The sequence below is a fragment of the Cervus elaphus genome, chromosome 28, assembly GCF_910594005.1.
Source record: "Cervus elaphus chromosome 28, mCerEla1.1, whole genome shotgun sequence".
Taxonomy (NCBI): Eukaryota; Metazoa; Chordata; class Mammalia; order Artiodactyla; family Cervidae; genus Cervus; species Cervus elaphus.
In genome coordinates, this window is record NC_057842.1 from 55231934 (window position 1) to 55257536 (window position 25603).

The following is a 25603-nucleotide window of genomic DNA, read 5'->3' on the forward strand; positions in this document are numbered from 1 at the left end:
ACCTTCTATACTGAACTCTCTCAAACTATCATTATGGGAGAAGCCAGCAGCCATAAGGAGACATAGGCAGTCTTGTGGAGAGGCTGTCCACAAACTAAGTCTCATATATCTGAAACACTATAATCAACTACACTTTAATTAAAAAAAAAAAAAAAAAGAGCACTGAGTCTCATTCCAACAGCTAAAAGAAACTAAGGTATGTCAGCTACCACATAAGAAAACTTGGAAGTAGATCCTCTAGCTTCAGGTGCCTATAGTACCAGCCAACAGCTTGATTACAACCTTCTAAGAAATCCTGAACCAGACTCACCAGGCTAAACCACTTCTGGATTTTTGACCTTTAGAAACTGTGCGAGATACAAAGTCTTTGTTATTTTAAACCGCTGAGTTTTAGGGTAATTTGTCATAAAACAATAGATAATGAGAAAACCTTCCACTGTATTTCACTACCACAAGCATCAACTCATTCTGAAAGGTTGAACAGAATTGCTAGGTAAGACCTGGTATTTGAGGAAGATGTACATTCAATAAAAGTCAATTTAGATTTTTTAAACTTCTCTCTGCACAAAAATCAACTTTGTGTTTTACAAGAATACTATTCATTTTTTATATATTTTAAATATGGTAGCATTAGTCACTCAGTCATGTCCAACTCTTTTACACCCCAGGGACTGTAACCCACCAGGCTGCTTTGTCCATGGAATTGTCCAGACAAGAATACTGGAATGGGTTGCTGTTTCCTTCTCCGGGTGATCGTCCCGACCCAGGGATCGAACCTGGGATATGAGCCACCAGGGAGCCCGTATTTTAATATGGCAATATACAACCTTAAATGGGCTTCTATCTCTATAGGTCTAGTATGCCCTTTCAATTTTTGATATTATGCTTTGGCTATTTTTCCTTTTTTTTAATCTTGCCAGTGGTTTATTTTATTCTTCCCCAGAGTGGAAAAATAATTTATCAAGGCTATTGATTTTGAAGGTCTTGTATTTATTTAATTAATTGCTTATGTCATTCTTATTAATCCCTCCTTGTAATTTTCATTTATTTCATCATCCATGTCCCACTGGTATTGATAATCTTAGTGCTATTTATTTTTATATTATCCTAAATTTTCACTTTTGATCTTTACTTTAAAAGAAGTGTTATTTTTAGTTATAACGTTATAATCAAAATTCTAGACAATTTTATACTAAAAAGTTGAAAAAAAAAAAAAGGGTTGAGGGCTTCCCTAGTGGCTCAGACAGTAAAGAATCTCCTGCAATGCAGGAGACCCCAGTTCTATCCCTGCATCAGGAAGATCCCCTGGAGAAGGAAATGGCAACCCACTCCAGTATATTCTTGCCTGGGAAATCCCAGACAGAGGAGCCCTGCAGGCTACAGTCCATGGGATCAAAAAGTCTGATACAACGTAGCAACTGAATGATTAGTGAAACGTTTATTTGGCGTTACTTTTAATGTTTGGTTGAACTGAATATAGACAGAGAGTGCAGCCTGTATAGTTATGTTCTTTTGTGACTTTATTAAGATTAATGTTGCCAACTACTACATAACCAATATTTGAAAAGCATCCTTGGATTTTAAAAATAATTTCTATTCTCTTGCTTGCTATTTATTCATTATAAAAATTTCCTTTGTAGTGCTATTCAAAACGCTTTTAATCATTACTTCTATTTGTTTCCATGATTCATTAATTTCTGAAATAAATGAAATTTTCCCACAGTCATAACACACCTTACTATATGGGTAGAATATAACTGCCTTCAGACTTTCACCTGCATTTTTTAGGTACGTGTGTGTGTGTGTGTGTGTGTGTACATGTATGTATGTGCTATACAAGGTTTAAATTAAAATCCAATTTTGACAGATTTTTAGACAGTAGTTTGTTTTCTAACTATTTTAGAAATATTTGAACTCATATGGTTAACAAAATTTATTTTTAGTAAATCTTTGACACCCAAGATACTTATATATGTAAATCTCACTAATCATTAGCTTTATAAAAGAACACTGCAATTCCCTCTTTTCTGCTATAATGAAAATAGAACATATACAGAAAAATATTAATAGAATGGAGCCATTAGTAAATTATACTCTAGATGAGGCTTGGAACTCAGAAATTCTTCAAGAGAAAATATATTATTATAAAAGATTCTAGGTCATTATTTTCACATCAAGTTTTAAGTAAAATGACTACTCCAAAAATTGCAATTACTCTCCTCATATCCCAAAGAATAATCCATGAGTATTTTATTATCAAATTGTGTAATTTGATAATAAAATACCTTTAGAGGTTCTAGTTCTTGATGGCAATGTAGGGGGATCCATAACTTACCTCCTACCAGGGACATACCAAATCTACAACTATACAAGGAATAATTTTCTCTGAAAGAAATCCAAAAACTAGCTGAGTGACTCCTACATCTGGTGAAAAAAAAAAAATAAAAGACTGATATTGAAATGGGTAGGAGCGGCTGAGTCACAATGTAATCATAAACTCCACTCCTGGTATGCAGACCCACAAATAGGAGGAAAACACACAACTCTTGAGCTTCTTTTTGAGGAGCAAACAATTTGAACTCTATATCTGGTACCCCAACGTTTAAGACCTGCACCTAAGCAACAAATACCCAAAACATTTAACTGTGAAAGTTAATAGGGCTTGTGTCCATGATACACACAAGGCTATATTGAACTCAGAAACATTACATAGGAAAGTTCATGAGGATTCACTACGCCAACACCCAGGGCCCAGCAAAAAGATAGACAGTTAAAATTGCCTAGTCTTTCTGTAAAAGAGACTTAGACACTTATCTTAAAGCTTCAGCTTAAGTGGCACGCATGTAATTTAGGGCATACGGAGAAGCTTACTGAATACTTTCCAAAGACCAAGAAGGCCGGCAAGAGCCACCTTGATGTCCTCCTCCATCTCACTCCAGGTCACTGCTATCTCCCAGAAAGAAACTTGTGCACACGTCTGGTGACCTGGTTTTGCCGCTGAAGCTAAGGGGGTACGACCTTGACCATCTGGCTCTGGCTGTCACCGTGGTTAGCACTTGTGAGCCCACAGGACTGAAACAAATGGAGAAAGAGAGCATAAGCAGCAACAGCTCAATGGACAAAGCAGAGGTAACTGACAGGCACCCAATCTTCCTGTGAAAGAGGACTATGGCCCTATTTTCATAGATTAGGCCTGAGGGGAGGGCATCAAATTAAACACAAGTCTAGGGCCAGCTGCAATCGTGGGAACTAACTGGACATCAACTTCACAAAGACCCTCCGCCCAGCCCCAGGTCACTGGTTATCTCTGAGAAAGGAGCTTCTGCCCATCTTTGGTGCACCAACTTCTGTGGTTGCTGTCCAGAAGAAACAACCCTTGATGCCTGGCTCTAGTGGCGAGTGGGTCTTGAGTTCATGGATCTAACTGGATGACACAAAGGAAGAAATGGTCCTTAACTATCAGGCAGAACTCAATACAGAGAGAGCAGAGTGAAAGGTCCCGCTCACAGACGCCCATGGAGAGAGGTATCCATGTACAACCTAAAAGCCGCTGCCCCAAGTCTGGCTTCCAATAAGCCCAAATTTAGGCGCTGACTGAGATCCTCCCTTTTAGGATACGGGCAGGTCTTGCTGGGAGCCTAAGACCCAAATAGGTGGTTTGGACAATCACAAGGATAGAGAGACAACCAAGGAACAGGACAGGGTTAAACATTAAGGGTTATCTTCTATATGAAGTAACACCTTCACAACTGGGAGAAGAGGTCGTTTTATCTAATACAGCAGTCCCCAACCTTTTTGGCACCAGGTTCTGGTTTTGTGGAAGGCAATCTTTCCATGGCCTGGGGGTTTCAGGATGATTCAGTCACATTACTTTTACTGGGCACTTTATTATTATTATGTAAGCTCCACCTCAGATCATTAGGCATTAGATCCTAGAGACTGGGAACCCCTGATCTAATACACAGAAACCAACAGAGAATGTCAGGGAAACTGAAAAACAAAGGACAAGTTCCAAAGAAAAGGACAAGATAAAAACTTCAGGAATATACTTAATGAAAATGAGATTATCGTAATGTAAATTATTTACATGACAAAAAGTTCAAAATAACTAATAAAGATGCTCACCAATGTCAGGAGAAAAAACATGAAAAAAGTGAGAATTTCAACAAATAGAAAATATAGCGAAGTACTCTACAGAAATGATGAGGTTAAAGAATACAACTGTACTGACAAACAAGAGGGGTCAAAAGCAGATTAGAAGCAAAAGAAAAGACCAATGAATTCAAAGACAGGGCGGTTGAATTCTTCCGACTGGAGCAGCAAAAAGAAAAAGGAACAAGAAAGAGCAAAGGTAGTTTAAGGAATTTATGAGAAAACATCAAGAACACAATTATTTACGAGTCCCAAAATGAGGAGAGAAAAGGGGAAGAAAATTTGTATGAAGACATAATGACTCAACACTTCCCTCATCTGGAGAAGGAAATGGGCAGCCACATCCAGGAAGCCCTGAAAGTTCCAACCAAGATGAATTTGAGAAAACCCACACCAACATGTAACATAAATAAATTGTCAAAAGTTAAAGGACAGACTCTTTGAAGAAGCAAGAGAAAAACAACCTCTTATCTACAAGGGAACCCCTATAAGATTATTAGCATATTTTCTAGCTGAAAAAATACAGAAGGGCGTGGCATGATACATTTAAAGCTCTGAAAAGAATTAAACAGTCAATCAAGAATACTCTGTATGGCAAAGTTATCACTCAGAGTTGAAAGAGATTTAAAGAGTTATCCAGAAAAAATAAAACAGAAGAGTAATGAACAATAGCCCAGTCCTATAAGAAATGTTGAAGGGACTTTTGAAGACGAAACAAAAGGAAAAAATATAAGCATATAAACCTCACTGGTAAAAATTAACATATAGAAAAATTAGAAAAAGCTAATGTTTAAACAAGATTAATCACTTATATAAAGTGCTAGTATGAAGGTTAAAAGACAAACAGTAAAAAATATTATAAGCACAGTAACTGCAGTGAATAAACAAGGTAAGATGATGTAAGTGAAGACTTCAAAAATGCAAAATAAGAGTAAGTAAAAACACAGAGCTTTAGGCTGTTATCAAAGTTCATTTGTTGTCAACTTAAAATAGACTATTATAAATATAAATTGTTTTACATAGGCCTTATGGTAACTATGGAGCAAAACCTAGAGTAGGGACACAAAAGATAAAGAATAGAGAATTTAAGAATACCACTACAGAAAATCATCAAATCACAAAGAGTAGCAAGAAAAGTAGAAAGAAAAAAAAAAAAAGAAATTATAAAACAGCTATAAAAGAATTAACAAAATGGCAAGAACTCCATACCTATCAATAATTAAGTGAAAATGGACAAAATTCTGGAGGGAGAAAAAAAGCGAAAACCCAGAGAGTGACTAAATGGATTTTTAAAAAGTCATCTTTATCTTACCCACAAGATTCTCACTTAGATGTACAAACACACAAAGACCGAAAGCAAAGGGATGGAAAAATATATCCCACGCTCTTGGAAACCAAGAGAAAGCTGGGGTGGCAATGCTTATATGAGACAAAGTAGAACATAAAACAAAGACTGCAAGAAGAGAGGAGAAAGAAGGTCATTACACAGTGATAAAGGGATCAATATAATAAGGGGATAGGACATTTGTAAATATGTTAGCACCTAACATAGGAGCATCTAAATATAAATACAAATATTAACAGACCTAAAGAGTAAAACAGCCATACAATAATAACAGATTTTAACACTCCACAGACACCACAAATAGATGTATTTCTAGAAATATACAACCTTCCAAGACTGAATCATTAAGAAACAGAAAAATCTGAACAGACTGGTAGGTAACTTGAACGGAAACAATCAGTAATCAAAAGTCTCCAACAAACAAAACCCAGCATCAGAAAACTTCACTGGTGAATTCTACCAAATAGTCAAAGAAGAATTAATACCAATCCTATCAAATTCTTCCAAAAATTTGAAAAGAAGGGAATACCTCCAAACTCAAATGGGACAAGCAATATGCTGATACTAAAACCAGTCAGGACACCACAATAAAAGATAATTAAAGGCCAATATCCCTGATGAACAGAGGTGCAAAAATTCTCAACAAAAATATTAACAAGCTGAATAGAACATACAAGAAAAGCAGCATACACTGTGATCAAGTGGGATTTATTACAGGGATGCAAGGATGAACTGACACCATCAGATCAATGTGATACACATTCACAAAATTAACCATATAATCATCTCAAAAAAAGCAGAAAAAAAAAGCATTCAACAAAATTCAACAGCCATTCATGATACAAACTCTTAACAAAGTGAATATAGAGAAAAAATACTTCAACAAAATAATGGCCACATATCACAATACTGCAGCTAAAATCAGACTCAAGGGAGAAAAGCCGAACGTTTTTTCTCCATGATCAACAACAACTCGGGGATACCTACTCTCACCAGTTTTATTCAATACAGCACTGGAATTCACAGCCAGAGCAATAATGTAACAACAACAAATGAAAGGCATCACATTCAGAAAAGAAGGAGCAACTCAGTCTCTATTCACGGACAACAAAATGTGGCATCCTGAAAACTCTTAAGACTTCATCAAAAAACTTAAAATGAACAAATTCAGTAAACTCACAGGATATAAAAATCAGTATACAAAAATCTCTTACATTTCACTAAGAATGAATGAAGAAAGATAAATTAATGGAACAATTCCATTGATCACTGCATCAGAAAGAATAAGCTACCTAGAAATAAGCTTAACTGAGGAGGTGAATGATCTGTACCCTGAAAACTATTCGTTAATGACAGACATTAAAAAAAAAACAAGTAGATGTTAAGATATCACACACTCATGGGTTGGAAGAGTTAATATTATTAAAATATCCATATTACCAAAAGCAACTTATAGAGTCAATGTAATACTAAAGGCATTTTTCACAGAAATAGAACAAACAATTCTAAAATTTGTATGCAACCACAAAAGACCCTAAAGCCAAAGCAATCTTGAGAAAAAGGAATGATGTTGGAGGCACCATACTTCATTTCAAACTATATTACAGAACTATAGTAATCAGAAGAGTTTGGTATTGTCATAAAAACACATAGATCAGCAGAATAGAATACAGCGCCCAGAAATAAACCCAGGCACCTGTGGTCAATTAATCTGCAACAAAGGAGCTAAGAATATACAATAGGGAAAGGACAGTCTCTTCAATAAGTAGCACTGGAAAAACTGAACCACCTTACACTATGCACAAAAAAATATCCAAAAATGGACTAAGATCTGAAGCATAAGATCTGAAACCATAAAACTCTTAGAAGAAAACAAAAGTGGTAAGCTCCCTGAAACTGGTGTTAGCTGTGATTTCTTTGGATTTGACATCAAACCAAAAACAACAAAACTGGAAATAAACAAGTGGCACTATATCAAACTACAAAGCTTCCGCACAGCAAAGGGAACCACTAACAAACGAAAAAGTAACTAATAAACGGGAGAACATACCTGCAAGCCATGTATCTGAAAAGGTGTTAACATCCAAAATATACAAACGAGTCCTACTAACACATTAGCAGAAAAACAAACAAAACCACATTGAGATGTTGTCTTATAACTGTTTGAATGGCTATTATCAAAAAAAAAAAAAAAGAAATAGGAAACAAGAAATAAGTGACCATGAGAAGAAGAGGGAACACTTGTTCACTTTGGTGGGAATATAAACTGATGCAGCCACTATGAACATAGTATGGAGCTTCTTGAAATAATTTAAAATAGAAACATATTATCCTGCAACTCTCCTACTGGGTACTTATCCAAAGGAAGCAAAAGCACTAACTTGAAAATATACCTGCATCATTATTTACAATACCCAGGAAATGGAAATATTTATGCTGGAAGCATCCATAATGATGAATGAATGAGTAATGAAAAATGGTTTCTGTATACACACACACACAAAAATACTATATTATTCAGTCAAAAAAAAAAACAACAAACCAGGAAATGTTGCCGCCAGTGACAACATCAATTAACCTTGAGGGTGTTATGCTAAGTGAAATAAGTCTGTCAGAGAAAGACAAATACCATATGATCTTGCTTATATACAGAATCAAAAACAAAACAGCAACCACACACACACCCACAAAACATAAAACAACCAACTCACAGATCCAGAGAACAGGTTTGTGACTGCTTGAGACAGGGGGTGGGTAAAGTGTGTGAAGATAGCTAAAAAGCATAAACTTCCAGTTATAAAATAAGTAAGCTTCCGGGATGTAAAGTACAGCTTCATAACTATAGTTAATAATACTGCATGGTATATTTAAAAGTTGCTAAAAGAATACAATTTAAAAATCTTCATCATAGGAAAAAAAAAAAGGAACTATGTGTGGTGATAAAAATTAACTAGACTGTGACAATTATTTCACAATATATACATATATCAAATCATTATGCTTGAACACCTTAAACTAATCTAATATTATATCTCAATAAAGTAAATTAAATACCTTCAGATTATATTTATGAGCTTTATCCAAAATAGTTGGTACCAAGTTATCAGTAGGTTCTCCATTCTCATCATTCAAATCAGGTGGGTACCAAGATAGGGCTAGTACACCTAATAGAAACAACCAAAAAGAAAATAAAAATGAACACAGGAACAGAAAAGACTATAGGTATTGTTAAAAAAAATAATAAGACAGATAAGGACTGTATTAACAATAAAAAGAAACATATTCTCAAATAATGTCATTTTGTTACTTTACTTAGATACCACTTATAGTTATTCATGGAGAAGGAAATGGCAATCCACCCCAGTGTTCTTGCCTGGAGAATCCCGTGGGCAGGGGAGCCTGGTGGGCTGCTGTCCACGGGGTCGCAGAGTCGGACACGACTGACGTGACTTAGCATAGTTATTCCATTACTTTGTATGCTCAATACTTTAACCTTTTCTCAGGCATTATTATCTTTTAATTAACAGATTTTAGTTTTAAAAATAAGTTTTAGATTTATTGAAAAGCTATACAGAAAATAAGAGTTTCTGTATTCTCCTCTCCTACTTACCATCCTCCATGCCACAGTTTTTCCATTAATATTAACATCTTACATTAGTGTGGTAAATTTGTTACAACTGTGATGAACCAATGTAGATACATCACTATTAACTAAAATCCACAGTTTACATTAGGGTTCCCTCTGTGTATTGCACAGTTCTAAGGCTTTTGACAAATGTATAGTGTCATGAACCCACTATTTATTACATTATTACACAAGGATAGTTTTACTGTCTTCAAAACCCATTGCACTCCACTTAATAATTCCTCTTTCTTCTTTTCAATCCCCCAGAAAATCACTGATCTTTTTACTGTCTCTATATATTTTGCCTTTTTCAGAATGTTATATAGATAGAATCATAAAGTAACATTTTCAGACAGGCCTCTTATACTGTGAAATGTGCATTGAAGTTTCATTCATATCTTTTTACGACTTGACAGCTCACTCTTTTTATTGCTAAATAACACTTCACTGTATCAATGTGCCGTAGTTTATCCATTTACCTGTTGAAGACATCTATGTTTCTTACAATTTTTGGCAATTATAACAATAAAGCTGCTATAAACATGTAAGTGCAAATTTTTGTGTGGATCAGTATCACTTAACATTAGACTCAAGGAATTTTAAAATTACAGTTTATCCCTATGATACCTACTTGCTTTTGAACTAATAAACTACAAAAACAAAGTTTTAAAAACAATAAGCTTGCAAAGAAATTACTAACTAGGGGAAGAAACCTTTGAAATCAACGAATTCAAACCCTCATTACATACATAAAGCAAGAAGCCACCAAATATGGTGAAAGTGAAAGAAAGTGAAAGGTTAGTAGCTCAGTCAGGTCTGACTCTTTGCCAACACATGGAGTATAGCCCACCAGGCTCCTCTGTCCATGGAATTTTCCAGCAAAAATACTGGAGCGTGTAGCCATCCTTTTTTCCAGGGGATGTTCCTGACCCAGGGATTGACCCAGGTCTCCCACATTGTGGGTAGATTCTTCAGTCTGAGCCACCTCTGAATCATTCAACAGACTCTTTAAGACAAGGGGAAAAATACAATGTTATCAAAAGACAAGCATGTGGAAATGAAAATAGCAAGCAAAAAAGGCAAAGTTAGAAACTGTCAGAGAATGAAATTTAAGACTTAAACTTTGTGTTACCTATGCCATGTCCCCAGTGGCTCATGGATGAAGAATCTGCCTGCCAATGCAGGAGACATGGGTTCAGTCCCTCGGTCAGAACATCCCCTGGTGAAGTAAAGGGGAACCCACTCCAGCATTCTCGCCTGGGAAATCCTCTGGACAAGGAGCCTGGCAGGCTATAGTTCATAGGGTCACAATAAGAGCTGGATACAACCTAGTTGGATCCAACAAACAAAGCAAATACAAGAAAACCAGTACAGAGTAGTCCCACCTACAGAAACAAAACAGAACTTCGAGGTGAACAGGAAAAAAGGTATCTGTCCCCTATACAATTTTGTTTTATGAAAAATATAAAAACAGCAACAAAAACACTGAGGCAGAAAAAAAATTATAATACATGGGGCTTCAGGGGAGCTTTTAGGGAGCCATGAAAGCAGTCGTTAAAAAAAAAAAAAAAACTGACGAGGAAACTCTGGAGACAATTGATCAAACATTTAATCTGCCAATGTTCCCAGCTTGTAAGAAGTACATCAGTTTTATGTAATGTGATTGTAAACTTCATATAAATTGATTGTAAAGTGTCACCAATGAAAAGCGACATTACACATTTTCTCAACATGGGACCTACCGAAAAACCCTGCAAAAAAAAAAAAGAAAGGAGAGAGAACATGAGAAAATAATATAAAGGAGAAACATACAAAAGAAAGTTTATGCCACAGAGTTCAGAAAATTATGAACATGGCATGTTTCCATGAAATTAAAAGCAAAACAAGATTCCTGTTTCTAACAGTAGATTAGGATACTCAGACCAAAATTCCCAACAAAAACAAACTATTAAATAAAAATGGGAACAAAAACTTCCAAAGGTCAAAGAGCTGAAGAAAGTAAAGAACTAACTACCTGTCTAGAATGAAGTGAAAATGTGAAGTCAGAGAGGTAACTGAGCAAGGAAGTCAGTCTGCCCTAAGCATAACTGGCAGAGGTAAGCCCGCCCCCAAAATCAGCAGATGAAATCCCAGGTGGACAACGCACGGGAGGTCCTCTAACTCCACAGAGAATGTAAAGTAGCTAGTATTTCCTACTGTATTGGCAAACACAGATATAGAGTATTTTCAATATCATAGAAATTTCTATTGTATAGCATTGCTAATACACTGATTCTCCAAACAACTTACCAACTGCTTCTTGTCCAGTGATTTTTTCTTCCTCTTTATCCTTGCTGAAGATAATACTCTAAGGCTTAGGGAAAGTGTTCCTTGTTCTTCCTTATCCTATTATTGTATTTCAGCTGTTTTACTGTATCGATTATCACTTCTACATGTTGAATTATATCCCCACATTGTGCTCCATAATCCAATTTATCTTTGTAAAGTGTATTTTGGGCTGTGTTACTCATGAACTTTGAATAAGTAATGGCCTAGGAACCAAGCCAATGATGCTCCTACTTCTGAGGGGAACTGGTCCATTTAAAATGATAATGAATCCTTCAGAGTAACCTGAGAGGTTTCTCTAAAATATGTTGACCAAGTATAATTTATACATAAAATCTATTACAGCATATTTCTACCATTCCAACTGCTAAGTGAAAAAGGATACTCTTAAAGTCCATTCTTGGAACATTAGTATATTAAATGCAGATCACTTCATAATGATAACGTCCTCCCTCCACAGCACTTATCACAAGACCTTCAATATAAGTGATACCCAACAATAATATTTTTGTTAAGCTAAGTGATTATAAAGAGGGGAATACTTAAGAATACAGGTAGGAAACAGATAGACCCAGAAAATCCAGTCCAATTTTGTCATCTGATAGATGTTTATCTTTAGGTAAGTTAGCCTACTTAAGTCTTCATGTTTGTAAAATGGGAATAAATTTAGTTCATACCCTAAAAGTCTGTTTTAAAAATCATACATGAGAGAATGCATTATGCAGAGTGGGACTTCTTCCAAAAAGTAATTTAAAAAATTAATAAAAAGAATTATTAAATAAAATATTTAAGACAGTAAAATGGTAAGTAAATTTGCTTTTGTTTACCTCAACAGAGCTCATGATAGTTTCTCTTACATATGGGGAACACACTTGGTGCTTCTTTCAAACATCTCAAACATTCTTTCAAACTAAAGAGTTAATAGAAAGAAAGGCAAAATGGAAATGCCATTTCCACACATAAACACTATTGCTACTACACAGGATGACAATTTCAAAAAAAAAAATAAGACATTATACAAAGCAAGAAAAATAATGCACAGTCAAAGCATTCAATAGAGAAAGACTGGCTCAGATCTGAAATAGATGCTTACATCATTAAACAAGGAATTTAAAATTATTATTATGATTTAATGTTAAAAGATCTAATAGGAAAGATAGCCAACATATAAGGTCAGGTGGGAAATACTAGCAGAGAGATGAAAACTAAAAGAATTAAATAGAAATGCTGGAGAAAAAAAAAAACAAGCAAAAAAAAAAATCACTAAAGGTAATAATAAAAAATGCCTTCAAAAGCTTCATGAACATCAGAGCTGAGGAAAGGGTCATGTAATTAGGCAAGTCATAAGAAATTACCAAAAAAAATGATTGGGGCAAAAAATACAAAACAAATACAAATGCATCCAGTACCTCTGGGGTAAATTTCAAAGCTCTAATATACATATTTTTAACCTTACCATCTGAGACTGGAGAAGGGAATGACAGACAAACCACTTCAGTATTCTTGCCTTGAGAATTCCGTGAACAGTGTGAAAAGGCAAAAATATAAGATAAGATAAGCCCCCCAAGTCCGTAGGTGTCCAATATGCTACTTCAGAAGAGCAGAGAAATAGCTCTGGAAGAATGAAGAGTCTGGGTTGAAGTGGAAAAGATGCCAAGCTGTGGATGAGTCTGGTGGTGAAAGTAGAGTCCGATGCTCTTAATAACAATATTGCACAGAAACCCAGACTGTTAGGTCCATGAATCAAGGTAAACTGGATGTTGTTGAGCAGGAGATGTGAAGAGTGAACACTGACATCTTAGGAAGATCTCGGCTCATTTCCAAGGCAAACCATTCAACATCACAGTAATCCAAGTCCATGCCACAACCACTGATGCTGAAGAAGCTGAAGTCACATGGTTCTAAGAAGACCTACAAGACCATCTAGAATTAACACCAAAAAAGATGTCCCTTTCATACCAGGGACTGGAATGCAAAAGTAGGATATCAAGAGATGCTTGGAATAACAGGTAAGTTGGCTTTGGAGTACAAAATGAAGGAGGGCAAAAGCTAACAAGAGTTTTGCCAAGAGAACACACTGGTCATAGCAAACACCCTCTTCCAACAACAGAATGATTCTACACGTAGACATCACTGGATGGTCAACAATGGAATCAGACTGATTATAACCTTTGCAGCCAAAGACAGAGAAGCTTTATACAGTCAGGAAAAAAAGACCTGGAGCTGACTGTGGCTCAGATTATGAGCTACAAATTGAAAAATTCAGACTTAAATTGAAGAAAGTACAGAAAACCACTAGGCTATTTGGATATGATCTAAATCAAATCCCTTATGATTATACAGTGTAAGTGACAAACAGATTCAAGGGATTGGATCTGAGAGACAGAGTGCCTGAAGGACTGTGGACAGAGGGTCGTGACATTGTACAGGAGGCGCTGACCAAAACCATCCCCGAGAAAAGAAAGGCAAAAAGGCAAAATGGTGTCTGAGGAGGCCTCACAAAGAGCTGAGAAAAGAAGAGAAGCGAAAGGCAAAGAAGAAGGGTACAGATATACACAAATGAATGCAGAGTTCCAGAGAACGGCAAGGAGAGATAAGAAAGCCTTGTTAAGTGAACAATGCAAAGAAATAAGAGGAAAGAGTAGAATGGGAAAGACTAGAGACCTCTTCAAGAAAATCAGAGATACCAGGAGAACATTTCATGGAAACACAGGACTGATAAACAAGAGAAATGGCAAGGACCTAACAGAAGCAGAAGAGACTAAGATGAAGTGGCAAGAATACACAGAACTCTACAAAAAAGCTCTTAATGACCTGGATAACCACGATGGTGTAATCACTCATGTAAAGTCAGAGATCCTGGAATATGAACCATGTGGGCCTTAGAATATACTAGTAGGAACATAGCTAGTGGAGGTGACGGAATTAAAGCTTCAACTATTTAAAATCCTAAAAAATAACACAGTTGATGTGCTTTACTCAATATGCCAGCAAATATGGAAGACTCAGCAGTGGTCACAGGACTGGAAAAGGTGATTTTTCATTCTAATCCCAATTCTAATGCCAAAGAATGTTCAAACTACCAAACGATTGCCCTCATTTCACATGCTAGCAAGGTACTGCTCAAAATCCTTCAAGCTAGGCTTCAACAGTACATGAACCAAGAACTTCCAGATATAAAAGCTGGATTTAGAAAAGGCAGAGGAACCAGAGATCAAATGGTCAACACTTGCTGGATCATAGAAAAAAGCAAGCAATTTAAAAAAAAAAAAATCTACTTCAGGTTCATTGACTACATTAAACACTTTAACTGTGCGGATCACAACAAACTGGAAAATTCTTAAAAAAGAGAGAGGAATACCAGAGCACTTTACCAGCCTCCTAAGAAACCTGTATTCAGGACAAGAAGCAACAGTAAGAACTGGACATGGAATAATGGACTGGTTTAAAATTGGGAGAGACATACATCAAGGCTGAATACTGTCACCCTGCTTATTCAACTTATATCATGTGAAACGCTGGGCTGGATGACTGTAAAGTTGGAATCAAGATTGAGAGGAGAAACACCAATAACCTCAGGGATACAGATGATACCACTCTAATGGCAGAAAGTGAAGAGGCACTAAAGGGCCTCTTGATGAGGGTAAAAAAAGAGGGTGAAAAAGCTGGCTTAAAACTCAACATTCAAAACACAAAGATCACAGCATCCAGTCCCATCATGTCACGGCAAATAGATGGGGAAAGCGTAACATTTTATTTTCTTGGGCTGCAAAATCACTGTGGATGGTGACGGCAGCCACGAAATTAAAAGATGCCTCCTCCTTGGAAGAAAGCCTATGATATGACAAACCTAGAGAGCATATTAAAAAGCAGAGACATCACTTTGACAACAAAGGTCTGTATGGTCAAAGCTATTTTTTATTCCAGCAGTAATGCACAGGTGTGATAGTTGGACCATAAAGAAGGCTGAGCACCGAAGAATTGATGCTTTCAATGTGGTGCTGGAGAAGACTCCTGAGAGTCCTTCGGACACAAGGAAATCAAAGCAGTCAATCCTAAATGAAATTTACACTGAATATTCATTGGAAGGGCTGATGCTGAAGCTCTAATACTTTGGCTACCTGATGCGAAGAGCTGTCGAACTGGGAGACTCTGATGCTGGGAAAGATTGAGGGTAAGAGGAAAAGGGGACAACAGAAGATGAAATGCTTGGATGCCATTGTCAACTCAATGGACATGAGTTTGAGCAAGTTCTGGGAGATAGCAAAGGACAGGGAAGATTGGCGTGCTCTAGTTCATGTGCTTACAAAGAATCGACATGCCTTAGTGACTGAGTAACAACAAAGCAAACAGCAGGTACTAAATGTAACCATAAAAAGTTTAACCAACCCAAAGGAATACAGAATAAGAGAAATAAAGAACGGGAGAAATACCAAGACTGAAAAGACAGCCGATTTCAATCAGTCCAACCACATAAATAAACCATATTATGAGAAAAGAAGAGAAGCGAAAGGCAAAGGAGAAAAGGAAAGCTATATCCACCTAAATGCAGAGTTTTGAAGAATTACAAGGAGAGATAAGAAAGCCCTCCTCAGTGATCAATGCAAAGAAAAAGGGGAAAACAATAGAGTGTGAAAGACTAGAGACCTCTTCGAGAAAATGAGAGATACCAAGGGAACATTGATGCAAAGATGGGCAAAATAAAGGATAGAAATGGTATGGACCTAACAGAAGCAGAAGATAGTAAGATGAGGTGGCAAGAATACACAGAAGAACTATACAAAAAAGATCTTTATGACACAGATAACCAGGATGGTGTGATCACTCACCTAGAGACAGACATCCTGGAATGTGAAGTCAGGTGGGCCTTAGGAAGCATCACTACGAACAAAGCTAGCGGAGGTGATGGGATTACAGCTGAGTTATTTCAAACTAACGCACAATTGCACTCATCTCACAGGCTAGCAAAGCAATGCTCAAAATTCTCCAAGAGAGGCTTCAACAGTATGTGAACCGAGAACTTCTAGATATTCAAGCTAGATTTAGAAAAGGCAGAGGAAACAGAGAATAAGTTGCCAACATCCGCTGGATCACAGAAAAAGCAAGAGAATTCCAGAAAAACATCCACTTCTGCTTCACTGATTACAATAAAGCCTCTGACTGTATGGATCACAACAAACTGTGGAAAATTCTTAGAGAGATGGGAATACCAGACCACCTTCCTTGCTTCCTGAGAAATCTGTATGCAGGTCAAGAAGCAAGAGTGAGAACCAAACAACAAGAGTGAGAATAACAAACTAGTTCAAAATTGGGAAAGGAGTGTGTCAAGGCTGTATATCGTCACCCTGCTTATTTAACTTACATGCAGAGTACATCATGAGAAATACCAGGTGGATGAAGTACAAGCTGGAATCATGACTGCCAGGAGAAATAGCAATAACTCAGATATGCAGATGACACCACCCTTATGGCAGAAACCGAAGAAGAACTAAAGAACATCGTGATGAAGATGAAAAGAGGAGAGTAAAGAAGCTGGCTTTAAACTCAACTTTCAGAAAGTGAAGATCATGGCATCCGGTCCCATCACTTCATAGCAAATAAATGGAGAAACAATAACAGACTTTATTTTCTTGGGCTCCAAAATCACTGCAAATGGTGACTGCAGCCATGAAATTAAAAGACACTTGCTCCCTGGAAGAAAAGCTATTACCAACCTAGAAAGCGTATAAAAGGCAGAGTCATTACTTTGCAACAAAAGTTCATACAGTCAAAGCTATGGTTTTCCCAGTACTCATGCATGGATGTGAGAGTTGGACCATAAAGAAGGCTGAATGCTGAAGAATTGATGCTTTTGAATTGTGATGCTGCAAAGACTCTTGAGAGTCCCTTCTACCGCAAGGAAATCCAACCAGTCCATCCTAAAGGAAATCAGTCCTGAATATTCATTGGAAGGACTGATGCTGAAGCTGAAGCTCCAATACTTTGGCCACCTGATGTGAAGAGCTGACTCATCAGAATAGACCCTGTTGCAGGAAAAAACTGAAGGCAGGAGAAGGCGATGACAGAAGTTGAGATGGTTGGATGGCATCACCAGCTCAATGGATATGAGTTTGAGCAGGCTCCAGGAGTTAGTGAAGGACAGGGAGGTCTGGCATACTGCAGTCCATGGGGCTGCAAAGAATCAGACTTGACTGGGTGACTGAACAGAACTGAACCATAGGCTGTGTTCAGGAAAGCCACTTTAAGTATAAAGACAAAGATAAGTTAAAAGCTAAAGAATGATAAAAGATACAGGAGACAGAAGTTAATCAGAGAGAGGAGCAGTTGTTATAACAATGTGAATCAATGCAGACTTCAAAACAAAGAATATTGCCAGCATAAAGAGGGATTGTTTTATAATAATATAGGTCTCAATTATCCCCAAAGATATAACAGTCCTAAATGATTATGTACTTAAAAAAGACCTCAAAATATATGAAGCAAAATCTGACAAATCTGAAAGGAGGAATGAATGAATTCACAATTGTTTTCTGGGGACTTGAAAAGTGCTTTGTCAGTAACTGATAAAACAAACAGAACATAGACAAGGCTAAAGAAGATCTCAACAACACCACCAAGAACATGAGCTAACTGTCATTTATAAGACAGTCCATTCAACGGCAGCAGAACACACACTGTTTTACCAAGGAATCAATGAAACCAAAAGTTGGGTCACTGACTGAGTCAACAATAGCAGTCATACTCTATGAACACTGACCAGAAAAGGAGAACAGAAACAGATTCTCAAAAGCAGATGTGTAAGAGGCTTTAAAAGCATTAGAAAGAAATAATACATACAACTCCATGTCCAAGAACTAAAAAATTCAATGAAATAGGCCAGTTCTTTAAAAAATGAAAGTATCTAAAGTCACTGTAGAATAAATAATGTGAACAGTCCTATGTCTATTAATGAAATTCATTTTGTAGTTAAAAAAAAATAATGAACCTACTAGCCGAAGAGAATGGATTTCACAGGTGAATTCTATCAAGTAAGAAAGAAAAAAAAAAATCAGTTCTATGCAATCTCTTCCAGAATATGAAAGAAGGAAGACTTCCTGACTAATTTCATGAGGTCATAAACTAATCTAACAACAAAAAACAAAACACATCAAAAAAGGAATATCACAGACCAATATCGCCAATATTTCATATGAAAAAAGATGCAAAATCCTTTAAAAAGATGAGCAAATAGGATTTAGCAATATACAAACAGGATAACAAATCATCACCAAATAGAGTTTATTTTAAGAATAAAGGATGAGATTCAACATTTGAAAATTAATCCATACAAGTAACTATGTTAAGAGTAAAGATTAAACTGCCAAAGGATTAAAGAAAAAAAAAAATCATAGGGGAAACCGGAAAACACTTTAGAGATGAACAAAACAAAAATATGATACACCAATATTTATGATATGTGGCCAAAGTGATACTAAAGGGTAAACTAATAGCTGTAAATGCTTACATCTAAAAAACAAGGAAAATCTCAAACAATTTAACTTTACAAATTTAAGGAATTAGAAAAAGAACAACAATATAATTCTAAAGCTAGAAGAGGAATAAGATAATAAAGCTTAGATAAGATATATATGAAACAGAAAATAGAAAAACAATGGAGAAAATCAATGAAACCAAACTTTGGTTTTCAGAAGAGGTCATAAAATGAACAAACCTTAGCTGGATGAACTAAGAGGAAAAGAGAGACGGTGGAAATTACTAAAATCAAAGATGACAGAATGTTACTACTGATTCTACAGGAGCAAAATGATTATTATAAAGTACCAGGACAAATTTTATACGAGCAAATTTGATAGCCTAGATAAAATGGGCAAATTCCTAGAAGCTCAAAACCTATCCAGACTGAATTATGAAGAAATAAACAATTTGAATAGACTACCACTATTCAGATTGGAGAAGGAAATGGCAACCCACTCCATTCTTGCCTGGAGAATGCCAGGGACGGGGGAGCCTGGTGGGCTGCCGTCGATGGGGTCGCACAGAGTCGGACACGACTGAAGCGACTTAGCAGCATCACTATTCAGGAAACTGAATCTATAAACAAACATCTCCTGACAAAGGAAGAAAAAGCCCTAGACAAGATGGCTTCACATGGGTGAATTCTACTAAATATTTAAAGAAGAAATGAAACAATCATTGTCAAACTGTTCAAAAACCAGAGGAGAAAACATTTTCTAACTCATTCTATGATATCTGCATTACCTTAATAGCAAAGCAAGAGCAAAACACAAGAAAACTATAAACGACTATCCCTTATGAGCACTGATGCAACTCTCCAACAGGACGTTAGCAAGTTCAATTTAGCAGCACACTAAAGGATTACACAACATGACTAGGTATGGTTTATCCCTGGAGTGCTGGGATGATGCAACACATGGAAATTGATCAATGTAATATGCTGCCTTAATAGAATGAAGGGAAAAATAAACAGTCATCTCAAATGACGCAAAAAAAGCAACTGGCAAAACTCAACACTTTTTCATGAAAACACTCAAATACTAGGCATAGAAAAAATAAAACAAAACTACCATAACATAACAGAAATTTTATATAAAGTAGCCACAATGGCCAGCATACTCAATAGCAAAAGACTAAAAGCTTTTCCTCAAAGATTAAGAACAAGCCAAGGAGGTCTACATTCACCACTTCAATTTAACACAATACTAGAAGTTCTAGACAGCAATTAGGAAACAAAAAGAAGTAAAAGGCATTCAAACAGGAAAGAAAGCAAAATTATCTCTGTTTACAGATGATATGATCTTATATGTAGAAAACTCTAAAGATTCCACACACAAAAAACAAATATTAGAATAATGGACAGAGGTTCGTGACATTGTACAGGAGGCAGTGATCAAGACCATCCCCAACAAAAAGAAATGTAAAAAGGCAAAATGGTTGTGTGAGGAGGCCTTACAAATAGCTACAAAAAGAAGAGAAGCAAAAATCTAAAGAGCAAAGAAAAAAATATACCCATTTGAATGCAGAGTTTCAAAGAATAGCATGGAGAGATAAGAAAGCCTTCCTCAGTGATCAGTCAGTGCAAAGAAACAGAGAAGAACAATAGAATGGGAAAGACTAGATCACTTCAAGAAAATCAGAGATACCAAGGGAACATTTCACGCAAAGATGGGCTCAATAAAGGACAGAAATGGTAGGGGCCTAACGGAAGCAGAAGATATTAGGAAGAGGTGGCAACAATACACAGAAGACCTGTACAAAAAAGATCTTAGTGACCCAGATAATCACGGTGGTGTGATCACTCACCTAGAGCCAGACATCCTGCAATGCGAAGTCAGGTGGGCCTTAGGAAGCATCACTACAAACAAAGCTAGTGGAGGTGATGGAATTCAGTTGAGCTATTTCAAATCCTGAAAGATGATGCTGTGAAAGTGCTGCACTCAATATGCCAGCAAATTTGGAAAACTCAGCAGTGGCCACAGGACTGGAAAAGGTCAGTTTTCATTCCAATCTCAAAGAAGGGCAATGCCAAACAATGTTCCAACTACCAACTATTGCACTCATCTCACAGGCTAGCAAAGCAATGCTCAAAATTCTCCAAGAAGGCTTCAACAATTCATGAACCGTGAACTTCCAGATATTCAAGCTGGATTTAGAAAAGACAGAGGAACCAGAGATCAAATTGCCAATATCCACTGGATCATCGAAAAAGCAAGAGAGTTCCAGAAAAACATCTACTTCTGCTTTATTGACTATGCCAAAGCCTTTGACTGTGTGGGTCACAACAAACTGTGGAAAATTCTTAAAAGAGATGGGAATATCAGACCACTCAACCTGTCTCCTGAGCTATCTGTATACAGGTCATGAAGCAACAATTAGAACTAGACATGGAACAACAGACTGGTTACAAATCGGGAAAGGAGTACTTCAAGGTTGTACGTTGTCACCCTGCTTATTTAACTTATATGCAGAATACATCATGCAAAATGTGGGCTGAATAAACCACAACCTGGAATCAAGATTGCTGGGAGAATTAAAAAAATAAAAAATAAAAGATTGCCGGGAGAAATATCAGTAACCTCCGATATGGAGATGACGCCACCCTTATGGCAGAAAGCAAAGAACTAAAGAGCCTCTTGATGAAAGTGAAAGAGGAGAGTGAAAAAGTTGGCTCAAAACTCAGCATTCAGAAAACTAAGGTCATGGCATCTGGTCCCATCACTTCATGGCAAATAAATGGGGAGACAGTGGAAAGAGTGACAGCCTTTATTTTCTTGGACTCCAAAATCACTGCAGATGGTGACTGCAGTCATGAAATTAAAAGAAGCTTGAAAATCTATGACCAACCAAGACAACATATTAAAAAGCAGAGACATTACTTTGCAGACAAAGGTCCATATAGTCAAAGCTATGGTTTTCCAGTAGTCATATATGGATGTGAAAGTTGGACTATAGAGAAAGCTGAGCATGGAAGAATTGATGCTTTTGAACTGTGGTGTTGGAGAAGACTCTTGAGAGTCTCTTGGATTGCAAGGAGATAAAACCAGTCAATCCTAAAGGAAATCAGTCCTGAATATTCATTGGAAGGACTGATGCTAAAGCTGAAACTCCAATACTTTGGCCACCTGATGTGAAGAACTGACTCCTTTGAAAAGACCCTGATGCTGGGAAAGATTGAAGATGGGAGGAGAAGGGGACGATAGATGATGAGATGGTTGGATGGCATCACTGACTCGATGGACATGAGCTTGAGCATGCTGTGGGAATTGGTGATGGACAGTGAAGCCAGGCCTGCTGCAGTCCATGGGGTCACAAAGAGTTGGTTATGACTGTGTGACTGAACTGTCTTACTACAAGTTCTGTTTCTTCTACTTTTATGTACAAATTTTAAAGGCAGGAGTTTCAGAAATACAAACTGTTGCCTTATTAAAACTGCTAATACTCAGCTTTGTTTCCATCTAGCACTTTTCAAGTACCAATAAAGAAAACAAAGAGAAACCCAGGAGATGTAACTTACTCATCTTGAATGTAGCAAAAGGCTAGGACATGGTAGAAACTTAATAAATAAATAGTGCTAACCTGAAGGAAAGGGAAGATAATTTTAAAGATACAGAGTAAATTATGTTTTGCTGAAGTGTATTAGTTTTCTATTATTGCCATAATGAATTAACACAAATTTAATGGCTTAAAACAATGAAAATTTATAACCTTACAGTTTTATAGGTCAGAATTTGACCTGGGTCTACTAGGCTAACATCAAGAGGGTTCACTGAACTACATCCCTTCCTAGAGGTTTCAAGAAAGAAGCTGTTTCCTTGCTGTTCTCAGCTTACAGAAGACATCACATTGTTCGGCTCTTGACTCTTGTCTTGGCTCTTGATTTTCAAAGGCAGGCCCCGTAAACTAAGCCCTTTTTATTTTTTTTTACTAAGCCCTTTTTAGATGACTTATCTCCAACTTAGATCACTTATCTCTTATTTAGATCACTTATCTCTCTTTTCCCTCTCCTACTTTTAGGGACTCCAGTGATTATATCAGTCCTATTTCAAGGTCAACCAATTAGCAACCCTAATTATACATCTGCAACCTTAATTCCTTTTAACTTGTAAGGCAACATACTCAAAGATTCCAGAGATTAGACTGTGTACATCTTGGGGACCATTATTCTGAATATCTGACTATGTTTTTTTGAGCATTTTATAGAAAATTTAAAAATGGAAAGTACTTGTCTATGGTACTTTAAAGACTTGAAAAGGATATATATCTATCAGTGGCTACTTCTATCTGATACATTATTATAATGGTTAGAGTTTAAACACTACATTAATACTTCATTCTAATTTCATCATTCTTTTCTCGGGGAAAAAAAAGGTTAGACCACTAATATTTAAAACACATAACACTTTAATTGTAAAATAAATAATTAACCAGCTTGCACTGGGTGATACAAAAGTATAATTATTTCACACAGCAATTTCAATAAAAGGAAAAACAAGGCCATTTATATCAAAGGAAAAATATGAATTTTAAACAAGTTAAAGCACATTCATATAGCAATTTAAATAGTCTTCACTATCTTCTTCAATTCAAAAGACGCCAGTGTCAGCAGGAAAAGTCCATGGACCAAACTAGTGTTCTATACTCACAATTTTTACAATAAGTCCAGTTATTCTTTGTCTAATAATGATCAGTATAATAGGAAGTGATATCAGTAACATGGTGGCGTAAGATGGTCAGTGAATGAGACATCCTTTTATTACTTCTGTGGTTATTTTGGGATCTAGTACCTTACTCCAAGGGCCCTGTGAGGAATCTCTTCCAATAACGTGGCAAGTAAGAAACAGACAAAGAGGGCTACCAAACCAGCGTGTGCTCAGGCACACAGTCATGGCCAACTCTTTGCAACTCCATGGACTGTAGCCCACTAGACTCCTCTGTTCATGGGATTTTCCAGGCACGAATACTGGAGTGGGTTGCTATTTCCTCCTCCAGGGCATCTTTCCAACCCAGGGATTGAACCCGAATCTCCTGCATGGCAGGCGGATTCTTTACGAGGCCAGTCAATCTGCCCAGACCTCCACTGGCTGCTCTCAGGCAAAAAGTGAGTATCTGCTGTCCCTGGCAGGCACTTAGGCATGGACGAAAACTTGCTAAGTCCAGCTTTCACCAAAGGACCTGAATTTGGTCAGAGAGCAGGAAGTATGAAAAACTTTACTGGTGCTGCAAACACTGAACAAGGCTGATTTATCCAGGGGAGGCAACTCCTCCCTCACGGGATGAAGAAAGCATCTGGGCAGGATATGGCTGGAGAAATCCATTTCTCTTCACCTGGAGTACTGAGGTGGGAGCGTCACACCTCAGGAAAGGGGGATAATGGCAAAGAGGAGGAAAGGGACACTGCTGAGCAGGAAGGCCACCCATGAGCCTGCTGGAAACCACCCACTGATGTGGCTCACCGGCCTTTCGGCACCCTCGGTGCACCTCAGTGCTACATCCCCCCCTCCCTCACTGCACCTCAATGTTATAGCCCCCACCCCCGCACTCACTGCACCCCAACCCTGCCCCCCCATGCACCCCAGCCCTACAGCCCCCCTCCTCCCTCACTGCACCCCAACACCACAGCCCCCTCCTCCCTCACTGCACCCCAACCCCACAGCCCCCTCCTCCCTCACTGCACCCCAACACCACAGCCCCCTCCTCCCTCACTGCACCCCAGCCCTACAGCCCCCCTCCTCCCTCACTGCACCCTAACCCCACAGCACCCCCATCACTGCACCCCAGCCCCACAGCCCCCTCCTCCCTCACTGCACCCCAGCCCTACACCCCCCTCCTCCCTCACTGCACCCCACCCCCACAGCCCCATCACTGCACCCCAACCCCACAGCCCCCTCCTCCCTCACTGCACCCCAGCCCTACAGCCCCCTCCTCCCTCACTGCACCCCAACCCTACAGCCCCCCTCCTCCCTCATTGCACCCCAACCCCACAGCCCCCTCCTCCCTCACTGCACCCCAACCCCACAGCCCCCTCCTCCCTCACTGCACCCCAGCCCTACAGCCCCCTCCTCCCTCACTGCACCCCAACCCCACACCCCCCTCCTCCCTCACTGCACCCCAACCCCACAGCCCCCCCATCACTGCACCCCAGCCCCACAGCCCCCTCCTCCCTCACTGCACCCCAGCCCCACAGCCCACTCCTCCCTCACTGCACCCCAACCCCACACCCCTCCTCCCTCACTGCACCCCAACCCCACACCCCCTCCTCCCTCACTGCACCCCAACACCACAGCCCCCTCCTACCTCACTGCACCCCAGCCCTACACCCCCTCCTCCCTCACTGCACCCCAGCCCCACAGCCCCCCTCCTCCTCACTGCACCTCACCCCCACAGCCCCCCTCCTCCCTCACTGCACCCCAGCCCCACAGCCCCCCTCCTCCTCACTGCACCCCAGCCCCACAGCCCCCCCATCACTGCACCCCAGCCCCACAGCCCCCTCCTCCCTCACTGCACCCCAGCCCCACAACCCCCCCATCACTACACCCCAGCCCCACAGCCCCCTCCTCCCTCACTGCACCCCAGCCCCACAGCCCCCCTCCTCCCTCACTGCTCCTCACCCCCACAGCCCCCTCCTCCCTCACTGCACT

At 38.5% G+C, this 25603-nt stretch overlaps 1 protein-coding gene across 1 annotated transcript in view; it reads right to left on the reverse strand.

Moving 5' to 3' along the window:
* MANEA (mannosidase endo-alpha) overlaps positions 1–25603 on the reverse strand; it is a 64861-nt gene that overhangs the window by 21769 nt on the left and 17489 nt on the right. Inside the window, exon 3 of the mRNA XM_043890178.1 lies at positions 8552–8661. Coding sequence (XP_043746113.1) covers positions 8552–8661 — 110 coding nt within the window. The remainder of the gene's footprint in view (positions 1–8551; positions 8662–25603) is intronic.